The 22,036-nt window shown below is 30.2% G+C and overlaps 1 protein-coding gene across 1 annotated transcript; it reads left to right on the top strand.

Moving 5' to 3' along the window:
- Positions 1 to 3,862: 3,862 nt before the first annotated feature.
- LOC116773686 (glucose dehydrogenase [FAD, quinone]-like) lies at positions 3,863 to 10,767 on the top strand. The gene is made up of 4 exons (XM_032666187.2): positions 3,863 to 4,817; positions 8,746 to 8,903; positions 8,989 to 9,103; positions 9,210 to 10,767. Exons 1-4 carry the CDS (start codon positions 4,308 to 4,310, stop codon positions 10,545 to 10,547), a joined length of 2,121 nt encoding a protein of 706 aa, XP_032522078.2. The 5' UTR covers positions 3,863 to 4,307; the 3' UTR covers positions 10,548 to 10,767.
- Positions 10,768 to 22,036: the final 11,269 nt, after the last annotated feature.

The raw sequence follows: 22,036 nt of genomic DNA, 5'->3' as shown, positions 1-22,036 counted from the left end.
AAGCTTTAACCATAAAAATGTAACATGTGTATAAGATCAAAATTAAAATATTATATGTTATGTTTGATGTAAATACCGGAAAAAATTAAGAATATTTTGTAGGTGGTAGAGCCAAGTTGTGGTAACTAAAGTAACTACACCTGGAACAAGGGCAATCTCGACCGGGGAAGTGCCACCTTCTCACAGCAGATCGGCGTGAAGTAGTCTTTAATTAGTGCGTTTCGTCCGATGAGAGAGAGGGCCGGTTGCCCTTTTTGCTTTTCCCACTCTTTCCTCTCCCTTTCCACAAGTAAGATCGGCAACATCCCTTATGTTGCAAATATCCATGGGCTTCAGTGATTACCTTCCAACAGATAATCCGCCTGCTCGTGTGCCGCTTTTGAAATAAAAAAAAGGGATTTTTAAAGTCTAAAGTTTGACGAAGATATTAGTGTTATGTTACAGTCTTTCATATTATTGAAAAGAGTAATGAAAGAATTCATAATACTTTGAATTAAAGGCTATTAATATATTTAAGTAGTATAGGTTGGATAGAAATAATTTATAGACGATATTTTAGGGCGTCGACAGTGACTTGCAAAACACTTCTTGATAGAGACGTTTATATGCCATCCTCTATTCACGCTCTACTAATCATCAGTTTTAAAACTACCTTTTATGAAATTTTAATATCAAAAACGTTAGTGTTAACTGCAGATATAACAAAGAATTGTTTCAAAATAACTTGTTTTACACAAAATTAAGCAACGGAACTGAAACTTTCTAATATATTTGATCTTGCTTTCAATTTATCTTCTTCTTCCTGGCAATTATCCCAGCATTAGCCAGGGTCTGCCTTCCTGCTCAAACTCCTCCACTTTGCTCGGTCTTTAGCATCCGCGGTGGTAAGTCCATTGGCTCTCATATCCTGCTTCACGGTGTCCAGCCATCGCTTTCTTGGGCGTCCTGGGGGTCTTGCTCCAGGGACCGACATGTCAAGGCAAATTTTTCCGACGTAACTCTCAGGCCGGCGTGCAACGTGGCCATACCATCTCAGGCGACTCTCTTGAAGCTTATCCGCTACGTCACGGACTCCAAGACTACCTCGGATAAATGTGTTACGTATACGGTCAGCCCGCGTTACGCCACACATCCACCTCAGCATCTTCATCTCCGTGACGTGAAGCTCCTGAGTGTGCCTGGACAGTGTTGGCCAACATTCGCTTCCATATAAGAGAACCGGTCGGATTATGCTCTTGTATATTATTCCCTTGAGCTTGGTAGGTATTCTGCGATCGCAGACCACACCTGTGACCTCACGCCATTTCGCCCAAGCAGCGCTGATCCGGGCTTGGACATCGTGATCGATGCCTCCCGACTCATGCAGAATAGATCCAAGGTACCTGAACTTTTCCGACTTAACGGCTGGTTCAGGACCTATATGGATAGTGCAAGAGTCCGGGCTTCCGCAAGCCATGTACTCGGTCTTCGTCACATTTAGTTTAAGACCACCGTTCTCAAGCGTACCCTTCCAGAGGTTCACTCTTCGCTCTAGCGTCAACCTGCTCTCATCAATGAGCGCTATGTCATCGGCATACATCATCAGCCATGGAGGCTGGTCCTGGATGTTAGCCGAGACAGTGTCCAGCACTACATTGAACAAGAAGGGGCTAAGAGCCGAGCCTTGGTGAACCCCTACTGAGATCGGAAAGGGTTTTGTATCGCCAACAGCAGTCCTAACCATTGAAACGGAATCGCGGTACATGTCTCTGATGATGTCAATATAGGCCTCAGGGATCCCTTTGAATCGCAATGCCCACCAGATACATTGACGAGGCACGCAGTCAAAGGCCTTCTGCAGATCTAGGAATGCGACATGCAGAGCTCTCCTTTTTTCCCTGTATGCCTCCATCAGAGTTCTGATGGCAAAGATGCTTGCTTTCAATTTATGCTTTAAATATTGTATTCGTAATATGTATTAAAATTTACACCTATAAAAATTATACCATACATATGCAGAAATATCTTGTAAAAATTAATATGACACAGCAACTGAAAATAAAATTAAAATTAAATATGCAAACCCTTAATATTGTAGCCTTAGGCTGACCATCTTACATCATCATTTCTCATAGAATTGTTATGGCTTAATGTATTCCATTTAAGGCAAATTATAAGCCCAGTAACTTACTTGTAGATTCCAATCTATTATACCCAATAGCAACTCACATTCTGGTAACAATGTTTGCCTAAGCTATTATATTAATTAATTGTCTTATTTACAGTTATCGGCTAAATATCATAATCCTCGCATCTGAAATATATACTACACTTAGCTAAGTGTACTAGAATAAGAAGATTCTGATTATGTTAAAATGTACCTATTAATTTTTTGAATGCAGAGAACGGATCTTTTATAATTTTACTGAATATAGATATAATTTTAAATCACAGCTCTCATATATTTTTCTATTGTTTTTCCCTTTTCCGGCGTTTGTGAGTTTGTGTTGTTGTTTTATTTTAAAATAATAGACTCATAAAGATAAAAATTTTTACAATTCGCATAGCTGATGAGATATTGTAAAATATTTATAAAAAATATACATAAAAATATTATTGGTAATACAAAATGTTGTAGCGAAAATTTTCCCTTTAAATTATGATTGTTTTGTTTGTTTTATTTGTATATTTTTTATGATTTTTAAGAGTTTTCATGGAAAGGTAGTATGATTTGTGACGCAACTTGGTTATCAACATAATTTAACTGATAAATTTAACCCTTTTCTAGAACTATATCGCCTATTTATGTATCATATATTTATGTATTAACGGTGGCAAAAGACGGAAGACAACCAACGTCGCCCATGGACATTTGCAACATGAGAAATGTTGCGGATGCGCTGTCAATCTTCAAAAAGGAAAGGGTGGGAAACCGAAAAGGGAAGAGGCAGGTAAGGGTTGGAAAAAGTAAAGGGAAAGAGCAACTCTCTCACTCATCGGACGAAACGCAGATAGTAAAGGCTAATAAAAAAGGTCTTCTGTGAGAGGTTGGTACTTCCCTGGTTGAGTCAGCACATGATCGAGCTGTAGTAATAATAAGGCCATGTGTCCTCTAAGCTAGTCTGTGGTTTACAAGTCTCCAGGAAACAAACAAAAAAATTATATTCGTTCTTTTACTTTGTGTTAAGGAAGTCAGGGTATAAAATAAATTACATTTCAGTTTAAACAGAGTTTGCCCTATCATTTATTGGAATTAGCCATCCGTCTTATAATTATTATCCACGAAGGGTCGTTGACATTGATTTCAATGATTATTTATTATTCCACTGCAACAGCAATAAGGGTCATTAAAATAATTGGTGTTCTCTTAATGATACCCAATTTAAAAATATTATTTGCTAATAGTCGAAAGTCCATATTTAAAAAATAAATTAATGAATGTTATCGCCATATCGGACCAACACTAGACATTGAACAGCTCATTGTTTTATTTATACTTTGCTAATGATTTCAACTACATAAAAATTAGTATCGTACTGGTCTTAATCCACCCTTTTTTTTGAGTTGCACCTTATTTGGCGCCGGTAAGTCATCAGTTATAATAAGATCCTCTCAGATGATGATAGAAGACGAATGAGTTATATGTCCTCCCTAATACTCTTATACAAATAATATAAGCGTATTATTTTAAGGACCTGAGCTCAGCAAACAAACCTATAAAATAAGATATATTTCGTATAACTCGAAGTCGCTTAATCATTTCACCCATTTCTTCTTAGCATCAAAATATACCAGGAAGAAAAAATTTATGTATTAAAAGTATTTTATAAGATTCATTTCTGAGACCATCTTATCTAGATGTTAAAACTAAAATGTTAAACTACAACATAATAGAAGTATTACTTATTATATGTACAGGTGCTACTATATGTATAAACTTGATAAATATTTGCTGTGAATACAATGTCAATGTGCTCATTAATTCTGCTTTTATAAATTGGAAGATGTTGCTATTTTTATGACTAAAATGTATGTTATTTACGTAACTAGATGAATACATACAATATATTGATATTCTTAGACTGAGTACGGGATAAAACTAGAAAACAAGGTTCAAAGAATTTCAATAAAAATTCATTAGACTTCAAATACAGCAAACATAGAAGCCTTGAAATAAAAGAGGTGTTGCTTATTACACCTACAATATTTATTGTTCTATCAGTCTTTCACCTTTACACCAGTCATTCAGACTGTTCACTTTACGCGAAGCGGACTAATATAACAAGTCAAAAGTGTTAAAATAAAAGTGTCACATTCTGTGGTTTAGCATGACAACTTGGTTGCCAAGTGACGTATTTTCTATATGCGCGGAGTATCCAGCGCCGATATTATCATGTTCTCCGGCTGCGTATATGTATTTGTCTCTAGTTATGCGATTGTTTGGTGGAGTTAATTATAGCGTAAATTATCCCAGACGGAATCCATACTCGACTCTTCAATATACACATTCGTCGTCAATTGATAAAAATCCATTGCGCAATTCTCTGTCTGAATATTATCCCGGTCCATATCTGAACCCGGCTTATTCCCGATTAAATTACAATTCATATCCTCATGAAACACATTTTGATCGCAGTTTTAATTACAATCCTTTTCAACCGTGGGACTCGATTGGTGGAGAGTCAAAAGTAGAAATAAAAAAAGAAAAGAACAAAGGAAAGGATGGAGGAAAATCAAGAAGGAAAAGGAATGCTAAGGAATATGATTTTATTATTGTCGGGGCTGGATCGGCGGGTTGTGTGTTGGCGAATAGATTGTCAGAAGTCAAAAAATGGAGGGTAAGATAATTTTTTCTCAACTCGAGACTTACGCTTTGTTTTGAACAGAATTTTTTTCATTTTAATGCTATCTCTAAAACTTCTAATTTTATATTTTAATAAAAATTTCCTAGCTTAACATGTGCATTTTTAATGTTATAGTATATTTTATTCGATTTTTTATATTGCAGTCATGTTAAATATGCACAATAGTTCATAAAATATATATGAACCTTTTTATGACAAGATAACAATACCCTATTCTTATCATTGTGACCTAGTATATACTTTCCTGCGATTCCCTCCTATAAAATAGTCGTAATACTGTGTTGCAATGCGCCCGTGAGATTATAACCTTATTGTGCAGTTGATTTTCTTGAGAATCTATTCATTATACGTTTCATAAGTAAATTAATATTTCCTTGATTATTTTCGTATTTTATGAGTATGATTGGAATAAAAATAATTCTGTTTAGTAAATTATCGTACTATAATTAAACAGTGCTTTAGTTCTTGGTGGAATTCAATTTCATTAAGTCTTTTCTTTTATTTACTTCAACAAAAAAAAGTATTAATCATGGGACTGAATACAAAATAATATATTTTATTAGGATAACTTGTAATTTATTCATGGTTTACTTGTTCTTAAATAAAATAATCTTTATTATTATTAAAGCGATTTTATAATAGCATTGTTTATATTTACATAAAAAATGGAATTTTAAAATCAAAGATAATGCAATACCGGAGGAGGTACGGTATTCGTTTATTAAAATTTGCTTTTCTTAAAATTAATTAATCAAAGGTTTCTTTAGTAAATAATAATATTTTTAAGACAACACACTCCTATACACTTTATAAGATAAAGTAGTTTTAATTTTATATCAATCATTTCTGGGAGAATTCGTTATGTCAGCTAAAATCTCTAGTCATCTAGCACGTTATGTTATGTATCTGAATAAAAATAACTTAACTGGATCAAAAGATATGGTATTAAATAATTTTATAACAATAAAATTTAAGTCTATCCAGATTACATAAATTCGCGAATATTTTACTAAATTCTAAAGGAGTTTATGTTTGTTGGGGGAGTTGTCCAAAAACTCTGCACATACAGTTTTTAAGAATATTACATAAAAATAATTTGAGCTTAACAGAAGAAGAAGTAATTTGTATGTTGATAGGAATATGAGAGCAGGAATAGGAGGCGTGTTAAAAACGAAAGATTTGCCATAACAAGGTAAGTTAGTTGAGAGTTACGCACAAAAACAATACTGTCCCAAAAATCACAAGACTTAACTGTTGCCGCTATTTAATTTAAAATAAACTACATTTACATGCCGTATATATTGATTATTTATTTTCTAGTCTATAGCAACAGAATTTGCTTCAAATTTATAGGAGGAAATGAAACAGCTTTCAGCATAGTTCATAATTATTAAACGCGGAACAATGATAACGCATAGAACGAAAAAACTTTGACAATCATGCGCCAGTTCCCACTGAACTGTGTTTTAAATAACATCTGGCGCTTTATAACTTTTGACTATAAAATAAGTATTCGTATTTTGTTCGTGTTTTAACTTAACAGCAGCCGTTTATGAGCTAGAATTCTCGTGTCTCATGTGGCAGTACCTCTGTATCTTTAAACCTTGATCTAAATAGCTAAATGTTTTTCCAGTATAGCAAAATATTGGCCAAAATCTTAAAAGAAATTCATATAGTAATTATTTTGTGATGAACTACTTAGTTAGGTTATAAATATCGCATAAAAAAAATAACTATTATAAAGCCAGTAACCATACTTTTGTTTTATACAAAGTTATATAATTGAAATGAAAAAAAAAAAAAAAAAATTCATTGAAAATTCTGTCTTCCATATCCTTTATATTATATTTATAGTTATAATATATATTTATAATTACTTATTATTATAAATAATTACTTTTTCGTTTAAGTAAATGAAAATAAAAAATAACAATGTCCTTATTTATATTGTCAATGCAGGCATTGCTACTACAATTATCTACTATAACTATCACATACTTGTGATAAAAATAAATATATTTTTATTATAACACGCTTTTCAAATATTTTGCGGAGAAATGTACAAAAAATGTAATTTATTCAATAATTATTGACAGTTATTTCGTATTTTAAATAATATTCAGGGTATTATGATCCGATTATATATGAAATTTATAAAAAAATGATGTTAATATACAAAATAGAAAAATGGCAGTATCGAAAGAATATATATTGTCACTAAATTATATAAATTTTGCATGCTACAAAGAAAGCTAATTACATTGGAAGAGAGGCAGAAGCGTCAGAAACCGAACGGTTATTCCGATCATGCACCTATCTCCCTCGTTCCGCGATCTCACTTGCACGCTCGGCTCCGACGTAACGTGACAATTAGTCATAGCTTTCATGAATGGAGCCGACATCTATTTATACGTTATCATTTCAAAAACAAAAATGCAGTAAATCAAATTTAATATAAAACCGTTAATAATTATATAATATAACTGAACAGTATGTCTTTTAATTGTTGAAAACTAAATGTCAAAGCTACAGACAACTTCTCAGTTCCTAGAGTTCTTGGAACGAGTGACTCCTCGGAGGAGGTGATTCAAGTTTCGACTTAGAGTTTTAATTGATCTCGCACAAAACAGAACCTTTACGACGACATGAATGAAGCGTTTTAACAAATAGAGTTGCAAACAGAACATCAATTGTAACTCGTAAGTCGTGGTAATTCAACCGTGAAATTCGTACGAATATAAGAAAAGAAATGTATATTGCAAGAGTCTAAAAACTTAATTAAATGTGACTTAATTCTTACTCAAGTTGAAATAACAAAAGTGTAACCGTGTAACATAGTTATACAACGGATTTAAAGAATATTTTGAGAGAAAAAAAAGTTGTGTTAATAGAATAGTCATAAAAAATTACGAAATAAAAAAGCTGAAATGAAATCGTTCTAAATTTAAATCTCATTGAATGAGTATTTTTAGGTTCTTTTAAAAACTTTTTATGGACTAACTGAAAAAAGTATTCATAGATAGTTATATTTGACGAAAATAAGGTCATGTTTGAAAGTAAATATTAAAAATTGAAACTAAATTAAAAATTTAAATTAAATAAAAAATAAAAAATAAATTTTTGTAACAAAAAATATTACTCAATAAATTTCAATTAAAATCTAATTGTTAAGAAAAACTAAAAGTCACAGGTGTATTGTAACGTTTCATAATAACCTTGACATATTTTAACTGACTGCGTTCAATAATAGCTGTTCGTGACGAATTATTGAAAGCAATGTCTTTCGTAACACCTATACGGAATTTGTGAAAAAAAAAAAAATATATGACTTGCGTAAAATTACATTGGAAGTCAATAATAATCAATTCCATGTAAATGTAAGTTTGTAAAAATATGATTGTTATAAAAAAAATATATTAAATTTTGTATGTTTGTTTTACTTAGTAAATTTGAAACATATTGCCTTTTTTATTAAATTTTATTTTGACAATTCAGTTTTGGGATAATACCTTCATAAATAGTAGAATTCTTTGGGAAAGAAGCGAACATCCAAGTGCAATAAAGACATTATGAAAATTTAGACCTTATACTTATAACTCATAAATTAAATTAACAAAGTTATTTTTTAGACATTTATATCAAGATAAACTGCTAATATTTATAAATTATATATGATTTATTTTAAGTGGATTCCATACTGTCTTACATTTTAACCAACCATTGTAAATAATAAATTAAAATTGGCAGAAAATTTGATATTAATAATTTAAATATATTATGTGAATTTGTAAAATTGCTTATAAAGTTACGTAATGTCCACATTTTAAAGCCGAAAAGTTTATATTTCGAGCTATTGCTTGATACATAAGAGTTTGTTTTATATTTCTTTTTATATTTTCAGGTGCTCTTGTTGGAAGCCGGTCCTGAAGAGCCAGACGTAACGATGGTGCCTTCATTAGCGACGATTCTAAGACAATCTTCTATTGACTGGCGGTATGAAACACAACCCGAACCCTTGACCTGTAGGTCTTATAGAAGCCGATCCTGTCCATGGACCAGGTACTTTTATAATTTGGTCTTAAATCGAAGGAGGATTAAATTTATAATAAATGCCTTTTTAACCTAACCAAAATTTCAATTCCAGAGGTAAAACAATGGGTGGTTCCAGTGCCATAAACTATTTAGTTTACATGAGAGGTAACAGATATGATTATGATAACTGGGCTAATTTAGGAAACCCTGGCTGGAGTTATAATGAGGTGATTGTGGTTTTGTATTAAAAAAGTTTTTTTTTTTATTCATTTAATAATATATTTTATAGTTTTTTTTTGATATTTCTAAAACTATATTATATTTTTATTATAGTTGCTGCCTTACTTTAGAAAATCTGAAAACAACCGTGATGTTGAATCTTATGACAATTTCCTTCATGGAGTAGGGGGACCTATTACTGTGGAGAGATTTCCATATGTTGATATCAATACTGCTAAATTAGTAGCAGCATTTCAAGATAAAGGGCTTCCATTAATAGATTTGACGTCAGAAAATAACTTAGGTACAAATATAGGACTATCAACTTCCAGAGATGGGCGAAGGATGTCTATAAATGTGGCTTATATCAAGCCCATACGTGATGTTAGACCAAACATTGATATAGTGGTCAACGCATTTGCTACTACGTTAATAATAGACCCCCAAACAAAAATGGTTCTTGGGGTTACATATATAAAGAATGGTGTTACATATAACGTTTTTGCAAAGAAAGAAGTAATAGTAAGTGCTGGGACAATAAATTCTCCAAAATTACTTATGCTTTCTGGGATCGGCCCAAAAGAGCATTTGCAAAGCTTGAATATACCAATAATATCGGAATTGGCAGTCGGCCAAAATTTACAAGATCACACAACCACTGACGGACTAACTATTGCTTTATCAAATAAGACATCTACCTTAGTGAGTACTGAGACACTCCTTAATGAAGTACAGAATTACCACCAACAGGAACCTAAAAAAGATGGACCTTTGGCGACAACTAATACTCTTAATGCCATTGCTTTTATCAAAACTAAATATGCGACTGTAAATGCACCAGATATACAATTTCATTTTGATGGAAGAAATGTTGAAGACTTTTACGCAGATCCTCAAACATATTTGGAAACCAACATTTGGCCTTTAGCTTTTTATAATGGTTTATCAGCAAGACCACTTCTGCTTACCCCCAAAAGTAGGGGAGTTATTTTACTAAACCATACTGATCCTATCTTTGGCCCACCTTTAATATACCCACGCTTTTTCACAGTCAAGGAAGACTTAGATGCGTTAATCGAAGGATTACGTTTTGCTGTAAGTTTAGAGGAAACTGAAACATTTAAAAGCATTGGTGCACATTTTGTTAGAGTTCCTGTTAAGAATTGTGAAAATCATATTTGGGGTTCTTATAATTATTTTGCGTGTTTACTTATTGAGTATACTTCAACAATTTACCATCCAGTTGGTACTTGTAAGATGGGTCCCGCTTGGGACAAAGATGCTGTTGTTGACTCAAGATTGCGAGTGTATGGGGTTAAACGATTAAGAGTAATTGACGCATCCATAATGCCAGAAATAGTTAGAGGGAACACAAATATCCCAACTGTTACCATAGCAGAACGTGCATCAGATATGATAAAGGAAGAATATTTGACAAAGCAACATTTATAAGACGGTTATTATTTTGTTGGAATTCGCACTATTTTTGTTGACAGCTTAAAAGAAAACTTCGGTATTCTTAAAAAACACTGTATAATTTTACTAGACATAATTTTCTATAAAGTTAGTTAGTCCATTAGTTTTAATTAAAATATTTCCATTACTTCGTAAGATCTTGTTATTATTAATATATTTTCATTAATAAAATAATAAACTACACTTATTAGACAAATTGTTTTTCCCTTATATTTGACAGTACTGGTCATGATTTTTGTCTTTTGATGTAATAACACAATGTTATTTTTAACTAACTACAACTTTTTTTTCAAGTCTCGAAGTTTATTAGGATGTGTGTGTGCATGTAGGTGATTATTTTATTGAAGAAAATTAAGTTATTCAATAATTAAATACATTATTACCTCTATGGCCTGATGTAAAGTAGTACAATGACTTTGATGGGTTTTAAATCCCAACATTTAAGCATCTCGTTCTAATATATTTCTGATTTAATCAATTTTATAAAAAAACATACTTAAATTTAATTTTCGTTTCCAAGAGTGAGGTACATACTTCAATTTAACTGAGAATAAAATTATCTTTTTTTATATATCATATATTTTTAGCTCATTGATTTCATTTTATCTAATCCAGGAAATTAAATGTTATTAGAGATTTTTTAAGTGAATTAGTACTCAGTACTTGAGTATTTACTTGAATTGAATTAGTACTTGATTATGTATTATGTCGTGGGACTTTATTTGGGACTGGTAGTCCTACAAAAATGCTAACAGTAAATGTCAAGTTAGCAAGTTTTATCTACAATAATTTTTGCATAATTCCTTCAACTGTGTATCACTACGCATATTTTTTTTGGGAAAGTTTTCGAAATCATCCGATATTAAATTCATAGAAATAATGAAATAAAATAAACGAGGTAATAACACTGCCACGAAGTGTGTACCCGTTGAAGTTTCTGTCTTGCTGACTTTAACCGCAGGTAGATTCAATATTTTCCAGCACAAGGCGCTCATTTCGCAAAACCACATAAACGCATTACAGTTAAATAATAATTTGCTTATTTAAAAAACACAAATTGTTTTAAGTGCATTTAAATTATTTATGAGATTTCGTTTGACCAACTAAATAATAAATTAATATAATCTCTTTCATTTTTAATACTTTTAAATAATTTAAATTTAATTTTCTAATGCATTATATGATTTCGATGGTGTTATAATTTAATTAGGGTAGTATTTATTCAATCCTTTTTAAGCTTAATTTTGTTTTTTAGGTATACAAATATATTTGTATATACTGTTTTCGGGGACAAAGAGTTTGTATCAGTTGTACAGAAAACAACAACGTCACATCAAAAACCATAAATTAGTGTAAATTTAGCGTCAAAAGCGTCAAATGTTGACTTGTCAATTAGTTTCTAACGGATAATTGAATATGATATTGATTTGATTGTTTAATACAACATTAATATTAAGTTAAATTCAAAATGGTCAAAAGGAATTAGAATCACAGGTTTTAAATAACAACATCAGCTAAAAGAATTAAGTGAATTTTGCTATGAAATGTATTTGGAAATCACCAACAAATACTTCATATGTACTTAAAGGAGTTCCTAACGTTCAAGGTTTAAAATCCATTAAAAATTCCCATAGTGAACATGAAGTTACCGTACCAAATTTATATTAAAGTTCGCTGGATAAAGGCGAGATGCAACTCAGATATGAAATTTAAATTAACCTCCAAGGTACTCTAATTTTCTACGTCTTTGTTATTCAAAATGGACCACAATTCTAAATTAAATGTAAATTATGAATTTAAAAGTTCCACTGTGTTACTTTGTCTGAGAAATCACGTTTAAAAAGAATAGTTATAAGAGGTATTATGTTTTTCTGTCTTATATCACAGAAACGAAATCAAAGACTATCTTTATAATTTTAACTTGTATTTATGATAAAAAATCGGTTTATCCTCTTTATTTCTTGAAATTTTTTGAGCCTGTTTACTTTTAATTACTCGGTGTTAATCTTTCCATTTTTGTTATTAGATTATTACTATCCCCCATAATTACTTTGCTACTTATGATATCTTAAATTTTCGCTTTTACTCATTTAAATGAAATTAAGATTCTCGGATTCTAAGGGTTTAATTATTTTGTAATTACATAATCCTGACGTTACGGTTCTTCATAGTAAGTGTCTTCATAGTGTGCGTGGTATCATCATCATCAGCCTATCGGATCCTACTGCTGAGCAAAGGCCTCTTCTCACACGGAGAAGGTTAGAGCATTAATCACCACGCGTGCTCAAGACGGGTTGGCGATTTCAATCTTATAATTTGAAATTATAAGACCAGGTTTCCTCACGATGTTTTCTTCACCGTCCGTCAGTGGTGTCTTAATACACTGAGAACGTACATATGACTCGGAAAAGATCACATTGGTACTCGCCAGGTTTCGAACCCTCACGTATAAGAGGCGAGCTTTTAACCTCCAGACCACCACGGCTTTAAATTAAGCTTTTGCGTGGTATCCCAAATACTTTTAATATTAAGTATACAATTGATTTTTTATCTTACTGTGATGCTATCATCGTATCAAAGGCAAATGTTGAAAGAAAATGGTGAATATAGTAATAACTTTTATGCTAATTTAAAAAATAACCCACGACAAAGTAACAGACTATGGAACGTCAGCGGTTCGGAATTTTTTATTAAAAATCAATGAGACCGATTTACGATATACAATCTGAATAATTAATAATTTAATTAATTAATTAATGATTTATTAAATCACAAATTTTAATTTTGTTGTATTACGGTAAGACTTCTTTTAAATACTCTATTTTTAATGATAAATTAGCTATTGATCATCTCATAACTTCATCAGTATTAAATAGAAAAGTTGACCTAGGAAACTCATATAAAGGAATACAAAATATAAAAAGATTACCAGATGATTTCTTTATCAAATGTTTATTTTTTATTCAATACCTCTTAATTTACGACAGTTACATTTTTTTTACATCACATTAACACAACTGCATACGATTTGTTAAGGCCATACCATAAACACTTTAGTAGATAATAATAAATAAATTTATTACTGCGCTTAATATGAAATTACTTAAATCTGTGATACTCTCATAATATATTAATTTATTCAAATTTCGTCCCAGCGTTACCAAGAATCGGGAAACTCAATAAATCTGCTAAAATGGCCACCTGTCGTCTGACAGTTTTATTAAAAAACTAAAGGGAATTAATTTCTGTATTGTGAGAATTATATTGATTTTATTCAGGCGTTTCCTAACTTTAACCCGAGGCTGCTGATAACCGATGTAGACTTACATATATGGAAGATATTTATCCTGAATCATTAATAAGAACAGTGCTTCATGTATGAAAAGAAAAATATATTAAGGATCAAATATAGTATTATTTATCGAGAGCATTTTTTTATATTATCATTACGTATAATAATAGCAAAATTTCAATCAATTTCTTTTACTAAACAAATGAAACCTTCATGTATATTTTAAGTTATCGGGTCACATACTCGTACTTAAGTGAAAATTCTGATAATTTGGAATTTTTTCATTTCCGTGGCACAAGTTATTAAAGGTTTTGGAAATTAAAATTCTACTACAACTGATTACCTAATATGTATATATGTATGTGGCTGTTTGTTTTAAATGTTGAAATTAAATGTTTTAAAAAGTTGATTTAATATTTAATTATCATGGAGAAGGTTGAAGAAAAATTAAAATAAGTTAAAATTGACCGCGAATAATTCATGATATTAGTCTCTTCGAAATGTCAAAATTGTAATACAGAAAGTAAAAATATATTTCCAATTAGTTTCCTATTTAGCGTTTTAATGATGATTGTTTCTTTAATAAATAAAAATATATTCTAAAAATTTTATTTTTTTTTATTTAAATTGTTGTAAAATGTGAAGAAAAAATAATAATATGGAAACGTTTTTTTTAATGTCAAAATTTAATTTCACCTGATAAATTTTTATAGCAAATTTTATTAAGTAACTTTGGTTGTGAAATGATAATTAAACATTAAAATCTAGTTACGAATGCGGTAAAGATGTTGATTGCTTGAATATTCATAAAGGGGCCATTTGCAAAATTAATCCTCAAAATGATTGTTCAAACTGACGATTTGCTTCAATACCTTGAGATAATTATTTTATTATATAAATTTATATTCATGTCGTAAATTCAAAAGCAATTTTCACAAAATCCGATAATCTGAAAAAAGGTTATATTATCTGAAAATTCCCCCTATCGTTTGTAAAACAAAAATAATGAAAATAATATAAAGTTATTTCACGAATGATCAAAACAAAATAACAATATCAAGAGGATTCGTACCTGAGATATAATTTTTCGTCCATTAAAACGAATGATTAAATATTAATGTAAATTAATAACAACCAAACACAATATGGACAGTATAAATGAGCGTAAGTTTAATTCAAAGTATATAAACCAGTACATAGCATATTGTATATGAACGGTATATAGCAGAAGATCTCAAAACTCGCAACTTGTAGACGTTTTCAACAGAAGTGTAACTTTTCACTAGTGCCGTTCGCAAATGGTATTCTTAACGACGTACTATGTAACTTTAAATTGCATGCTTAGGAAAAGCGGAAGTGTTCACGTCATACAAATGTTGTCAGATATTGCTGTTTACATAAAAATTCATATTGTCATAGATAATGTTTCTTTTATATAATGATACTAAAATCTATTACGAAAAAAATTATATGTCATAGATCGTAAGTGAAATTTCGCTTATAATATTTCAATAAATTAAATTATTTACTTAAATTGCAAGTTGCGTGTTGATATACAAACTGCAATTCAAACTCACATTATTTTCAATCCTATTTTATAGTTTTCCGGATCCAAGTTATTCGATTAAGTAAAGTATATCTATTTCAAGTGTATTCCTCTATACACAACTAAGTCTGAATGCAGGCTGCGGTGCGATTGTGTTCTCAAAGCGTGTAAGATTTCTCTTATGCGATAGTTGTCGTATGGTTCAAGTTAGAAGCTGTGTTTAAAGAAGCAAAAGTCAAATTAATGACGTAGAGTTACAAAATAGTGTTTATTTCATACTCAACCTCATTTAATACGGACTCTCTTTGTATATAGTTTCGTAGTTTTCCTAAAAAAAATAAATTTAACCAAGGTAACCAAGAAATTATTCTAAATTAAATAAGTAATAAAAATAATGTATTTAATATCACAAGGTTTTTATTATATTTACGGAAATATTATCGTTTGCAAGAATTTTAAAAATAAGTCTATGCACCTCTTATAAATTAGATCACTTTGTGTTCACTAACATTTTAATCGACATCTTAACATTTTGAACGGTTGATTTTAACATGAGATCTCATGTTTTTGCAGAATTCACATCTACATTGGTGTCTCATACATCTAAAATATACGTTTCAACCACTACTGTCCATGACCAAAAGCGACATTTTTTAATTATTTTACCCGAAACAAAAAAACTTACTAATGTCTTTGTTCCATTAAAATGTTTTGCTCGTGTAAAAAGCACAAATTACATAATTACTAAATGACTTCTGTGACATTTGTATCATACTACAATTAATTTTAAGCATAATAATGTTGAAAATATTTTTTCAAAATGCCAAATGAGATTTATACATAATATAATTGTCTGAAAAAGTCTAAAACTTTCTGGTTTTCATTCAGTTTGAGTTAAGATTAAATAAAAAGTAAATTCATAATATATAAAGGTTAGCATTGTTTTGCTTTAAAGCAATCGTAATTATTATCTCTTTAAATGTCATTAAAAAACCTGATAACAACTCAATTCCGTGACAACTGAAAGAAACGGTATAGCGTTTTGAAATATCTATCTAAATGCTAATTCCGAATTGCGTACAACTTGGTGTTGCAGAATTTGTTAAGATAATGGAACCGACGGCTTGCCAATTTTTTTTTTATTGTATACAAGCGAACTCGTTTGATCTAACACGAAAGAATATTATTAAATAGTAATAAATATTAAAAGTTAGAATAATCGACTGATAGCCCCTACTAATATTATAAATGCGAAAGTAAGTCTGTCTGTCTGTCTGTTACGTTTTCACGCCTAAACCGGTGAACCGATTTTGATGAATTTTTATATATAGATAGATGGAACCGCAGAGGAGAACATAGGTTGTTTTTTTCCCGATCCCGACCCTGATCTCAAAAGATCACGGGTGTACCATGAAGTGCAGTTCGGATTCAGTGGCCGTAGTGGCAGAGAACAACTCTGATGTTCACGCGGACGGAGTCACGGGCCAAAAACAATTTAAAGATATTGAGTAAAATTGCATGTTGCAACCTTAGCTTCCGCAACATTTTTCTTTATGTGCAGGTGTTATATTCAATCTTGAATAATCAAACATTAATTATGGGCCACTGTAAGTACTCCTGCCGCAGGGACAAAAAACATGTTAAATTAATCTAAAAATAATAAAGTAAGAAGGATTTCAGAGATCGTTAAAATTTAAAATCTTAAATACTTTATCAGGATCTTACGCTTCAACTCATCTATACTGAATAACAATTAAGTAAGAGTATGCTATATAACTCTAGGCGCATGTAAAATACTTTTAAGTATAGAATTCTTGTTCCTTTTACATATCCTTGAAGATTTTTATATATATATTACCAAAATTTTATATACCTATAACATGGAGGTAATTGTATCAAATGTAAAGTTAAATTTATGACTATCTGTGGTCTGTACACTATGAACTTGTCTAAAAGTTTGTTGATCCAATAAAATACATGGCAAGAAATTAAATACCTACCTAATATTTTTTATGTATAAAAACAATAATTTTGAATATTCATGCTGGACCAAAAAATCCTGATAATTTTTAAAAGCAAATACGACGCTTTGGAAAATAAGGAACTAAATTCAAATGATCTATAAATATAAAATATTAAATGAAATTAACTTGCGTGTCATTGAAACATATCATCTTATTCTATACTCCCGTAACATTAAAATACAAAGTTCGTTTCAATTACTTTGAGTTATTTCTTTAGCCATTTATAGTGTTTACTTATATTGAATAAGATTTCGCGTCTCCAATCTTTGTACTAAAATAATTCATCTTGATTGATTTTTGAAGACATTTATCTTGTTATCTTTTATAGCGGTCTGCTCACGTTTCTAGTAACATCATAGACTATTAACGTATTATAGAAAATATTTAAGCTTCTAGGTAGAAAACAAACGGATCAGCAAAAATAAAGTTTTTCGGTAGAACACAATATACCTAATATATAGACGGAAAAAAAAATTGAGATTTTCTTCGACTATGTATCTCCGTTTGTTTATTTAAATGAAGTGAATCAATACCGTCAATAGTTTAAAATATTTAAACAGAATTTAAATTATTTCATACCAGTTGTTGATCGCGAGTGCGTCCGTATTTCTGAACTAGAAATGTATAGTTGACCGATCGAACTCTATTAAACATGAGACGCTGTAAATGAGACGTTTTGGATTTCTCAGCGTTAATTTTCTTTTTCAGTGGTTCGGAATGCAAAAGTACCCTAGGTCCGTTTCCTGATCCTAGGCTATCTTACCACCAATTTTCAGCCAAATCTGTAGAGCCGTCCTGTCCTTATAAATAGAGTAACTAACACGACTTTATTTCGATTACTTTATTATAAGAACTACAAATTATTAGGTGACTTTATCAATGTAAAGCAATTTATTTTAGCTTTATAAACACTAATATAGAAATCAATTTTATATTTTCTATATAAACATTTTAATGAAATAGAATAATCTATAAATATAGACTCGTCTAAATATGCAAACTATGTTATGAACCAAAATCAACATCGTATTTGAATTAATACGATGTTGATATGATGAAAGTTGATGAAATACAAAACTATTTTTAGCCGACTTCAAAAAGGGAGGAGGTTATCAATTTCTCTGTATTTTTTGATGTTTGTGACCCAATTACTTTCTACTGGATTTTAACCTTTCGACTCAAATTTTTCTCATTTTTAAGAATTTAATCACCAGTTGCTTAGATTACTGTAAAAAATATGTAACATTCACTATATAAATAAAATCGTAAACGAAAACGAAATATTCTTAATTGATTCGCCTATAAGATTAAATCAGTCATTCGAATTGAGATGTTATAATTGTATTAAGCATGGTAATTCTTGAATAATCATAACGGGGACCGCATTAGCAGTATTTAGTAAATACATATATCAATATATGGGTTACATAGTAGAGACACATGCTTTTAATTCTAATAATAATTATCATTCCCACGTTTTGTCAAAAACTACAGAGCCTTTACAATTATATTTTATAATTATTGCCCAATGTTGCTTCTATACCTGTTGAGATACAGTGTATGTCTTGCTTAAGACATAGCTTTAACACTCGCTGAATGCTAAATCTTATGTAATTACTGTACAGTTACACGTCACAGAGATTAGTTGTGATACGTCTATGGTGTTAATAAATTACTCTTTCCACTGAGACGATGAAGTCAATTATTTCAACTAATAAATTTATGATGTAATAACACAATGTTATTTTTGATGTAATAACACAATGTTATTTTTAACTAACTACAACTTTTTTTTCAAGTCTCGAAGTTTATTAGGATGTGTGTGTGCATGTAGGTGATTATTTTATTGAAGAAAATTAAGTTATTCAATAATTAAATACATTATTACCTCTATGGCCTGATGTAAAGTAATACAATGACTTTGATGGGTTTTAAATCCCAACATTTAAGCATCTCGTTCTAATATATTTCTGATTTAATCAATTTTATAAAAATACAATCTTAAATTTAATTTTCGTTTCCAAGAGTGAGGTACATACTTCAATTTAACTGAGAATAAAATTATCTTTTTTTATATATCATATATTTTTAGCTCATTGATTTCATTTTATCTAATCCAGGAAATTAAATGTTATTAGAGATTTTTTAAGGGGATTAGTACTCAGTACTTGAGTATTTACTTGAATTGAATTAGTACTTGATTATGTATTATGTCGTGGGACTTTATTTGGGACTGGTAGTCCTACAAAAATGCTAGCAGTAAATGTCAAGTTAGCAAGTTTTATCTACAATAATTTTTGCATAATTCCGTCAACTGTGTATCACTACGCATAATTTTTTTGGGAAAGTTTTCGAAATCATCCGATATTAAATTCATAGAAATAATGAAATAAAATAAACGAGGTAATAACACTGCCACGAAGTGTGTACCCGTTGAAGTTTCTGTCTTGCTGACTTTAACCGCAGGTAGATTCAATATTTTCCAGCACAAGGCGCTTATTTCGCAAAACCACATAAACGCATTACAGTTAAATAATAATTTGCTTATTTAAAAAATACACAAATTGTTTTAAGTACATTTAAATTATTTATGAAATTTCGTTTGACTAACCAAATAATAAATTAATATAATCTCTTTCATTTTTAATACTTTTAAATAATTTAAATTTAAAACTTCTAATGCGTTATATGATTTCGATGATGTTATAATTTAATTAGGGTAGGATTTATTCAATCCTTTTTAAGCTTAATTTTGTTTTTTAGATATACCGATATATTTGTATATACTGTTTTCGGGGACAAAGAGTTTGTATCAGTTGTACAGAAAACAGCAACGTCACATCAAAAACCATAAATTAGTGTAAATTTAGCGTCAAAAGTGTCAAATGTTGACTTGTCAATTAGTTTCTAACGGATAATTGAATATGATATTTATTTGATTGTTTAATACAACATTAATATTAAGTTAAATTCAAAATGGTCAAAAGGAATTAGAATCACAGGTTTTAAATAACAACATCAGCTAAAAGAATTAAGTGAATTTTGCTATGAAATGTATTTGGAAATCACCAACAAATACTTCATATGTACTAAAAGGAGTTCCTAACTTTCAAGGTTTAAAATCCATTAAAAATTCCCATAGTGAACATGAAGTTACCGTACCAAATTTATATTAAAGTTCGCTGGATAAAGGCGAGATGCAACTCAGATATGAAATTTAAATTAACCTCCAAGGTACTCTAATTTTCTACGTCTTTGTTATTCAAAATGGACCACAATTCTAAATTAAATGTAAATTATGAATTTAAAAGTTCCACTGTGTTACTTTGTCTGAGAAATCACGTTTAAAAAGAATACTTATAAGAGGCGATTTTTCGGTCGTATATCACAGAAATGAAATCAAAGACTATCTTTATAATTTTAACTTGTATTTATGATAAAAAATCGGTTTATCCTCTTTATTTCTTGAAATTTTTTGAGCCTGTTTACTTTTAATTACTCGGTGTTAATCTTTCCATTTTTGTTATTAGATTATTAATATCCCCCATAATTACTTTGCTACTTATGATATCTTAAATTTTCGCTTTTACTCATTTAAATGAAATTAAGATTCTCGGATTCTAAGGGTTTAATTATTTTGTCATTACATAATCCTGACGTTACGGTTCTTCATAGTAAGTGTCTTCATAGTGTGCGTGGTATCATCATCATCAGCCTATCGGATCCTACTGCTGAGCAAAGACCTCTTCTCACACGGAGAAGTTTAGAGCATTAATCACCATACTTGCTCAAGACGGGTTGGCGATTTTAATCTTATAATTTGAAATTATAAGACCAGTTTCCTCACGATGTTTTCCTTCGCCGTTCGTCAATGGTGTCTAAATACACTTAGAAAGTACATATGACTCGGAAAAGATCACATTGGTACTCGTCAGGTTTCGAATCCTCACGTATAAGAGGCGTGCCTTTTAACCTCCAGACCACCACGACTTTAAGTTAAGCTTTTGCGTGGTATCCCAAAAACTTAATTTAATTTTTTTGTTATAATTTTTTCTAATGACGTTGTACTTTTAATATTAAGTATACAATTGATTTTTTATCTTACTGTGATGCTATCATCGTATCAAAGGCAAATGTTGAAAGAAAATGTTGAACATAGTAGTAACTTTTATGCTAATTTAAAAAATAACCTACGACAAACAGACTATGGAACGTCAGCGGTTCGGAATTTTTTATTAAAAATCAATTAGACCGATTTACGATATACAATCTGAATAATTAATAATTTAATTAATTAATTAATGATTTATTAAATCACAAGTTTTAATTTTTTTTGTATTACGGTAAGACTTCTTTTAAATACTCTATTTTTAATTATGAATTAGCTTTTGATCATCTCATAACTTGGTTTTCATCAGTATTAAATAGAAAAGTTGACCTAGGAAACTCATATAAAGGAATACAAAATATAAAAAGATTACCAGATGATTTCTTTATCAAATGTTTATTTTTTATTCAATACCTCTTAATTTACGACAGTTACATTTTTTTTACATCACATTAATACAACTGCATACGATTTGTTAAGGCCATACCATAAACA

This window comes from Danaus plexippus, assembly GCF_018135715.1.
Source record: "Danaus plexippus chromosome 22 unlocalized genomic scaffold, MEX_DaPlex mxdp_27, whole genome shotgun sequence".
Lineage (NCBI taxonomy): Eukaryota > Metazoa > Arthropoda > Insecta > Lepidoptera > Nymphalidae > Danaus > Danaus plexippus.
The sequence above is the reverse complement of the archived record's forward strand: the minus strand, read 5'-3'. Positions and strand labels throughout refer to the sequence as shown.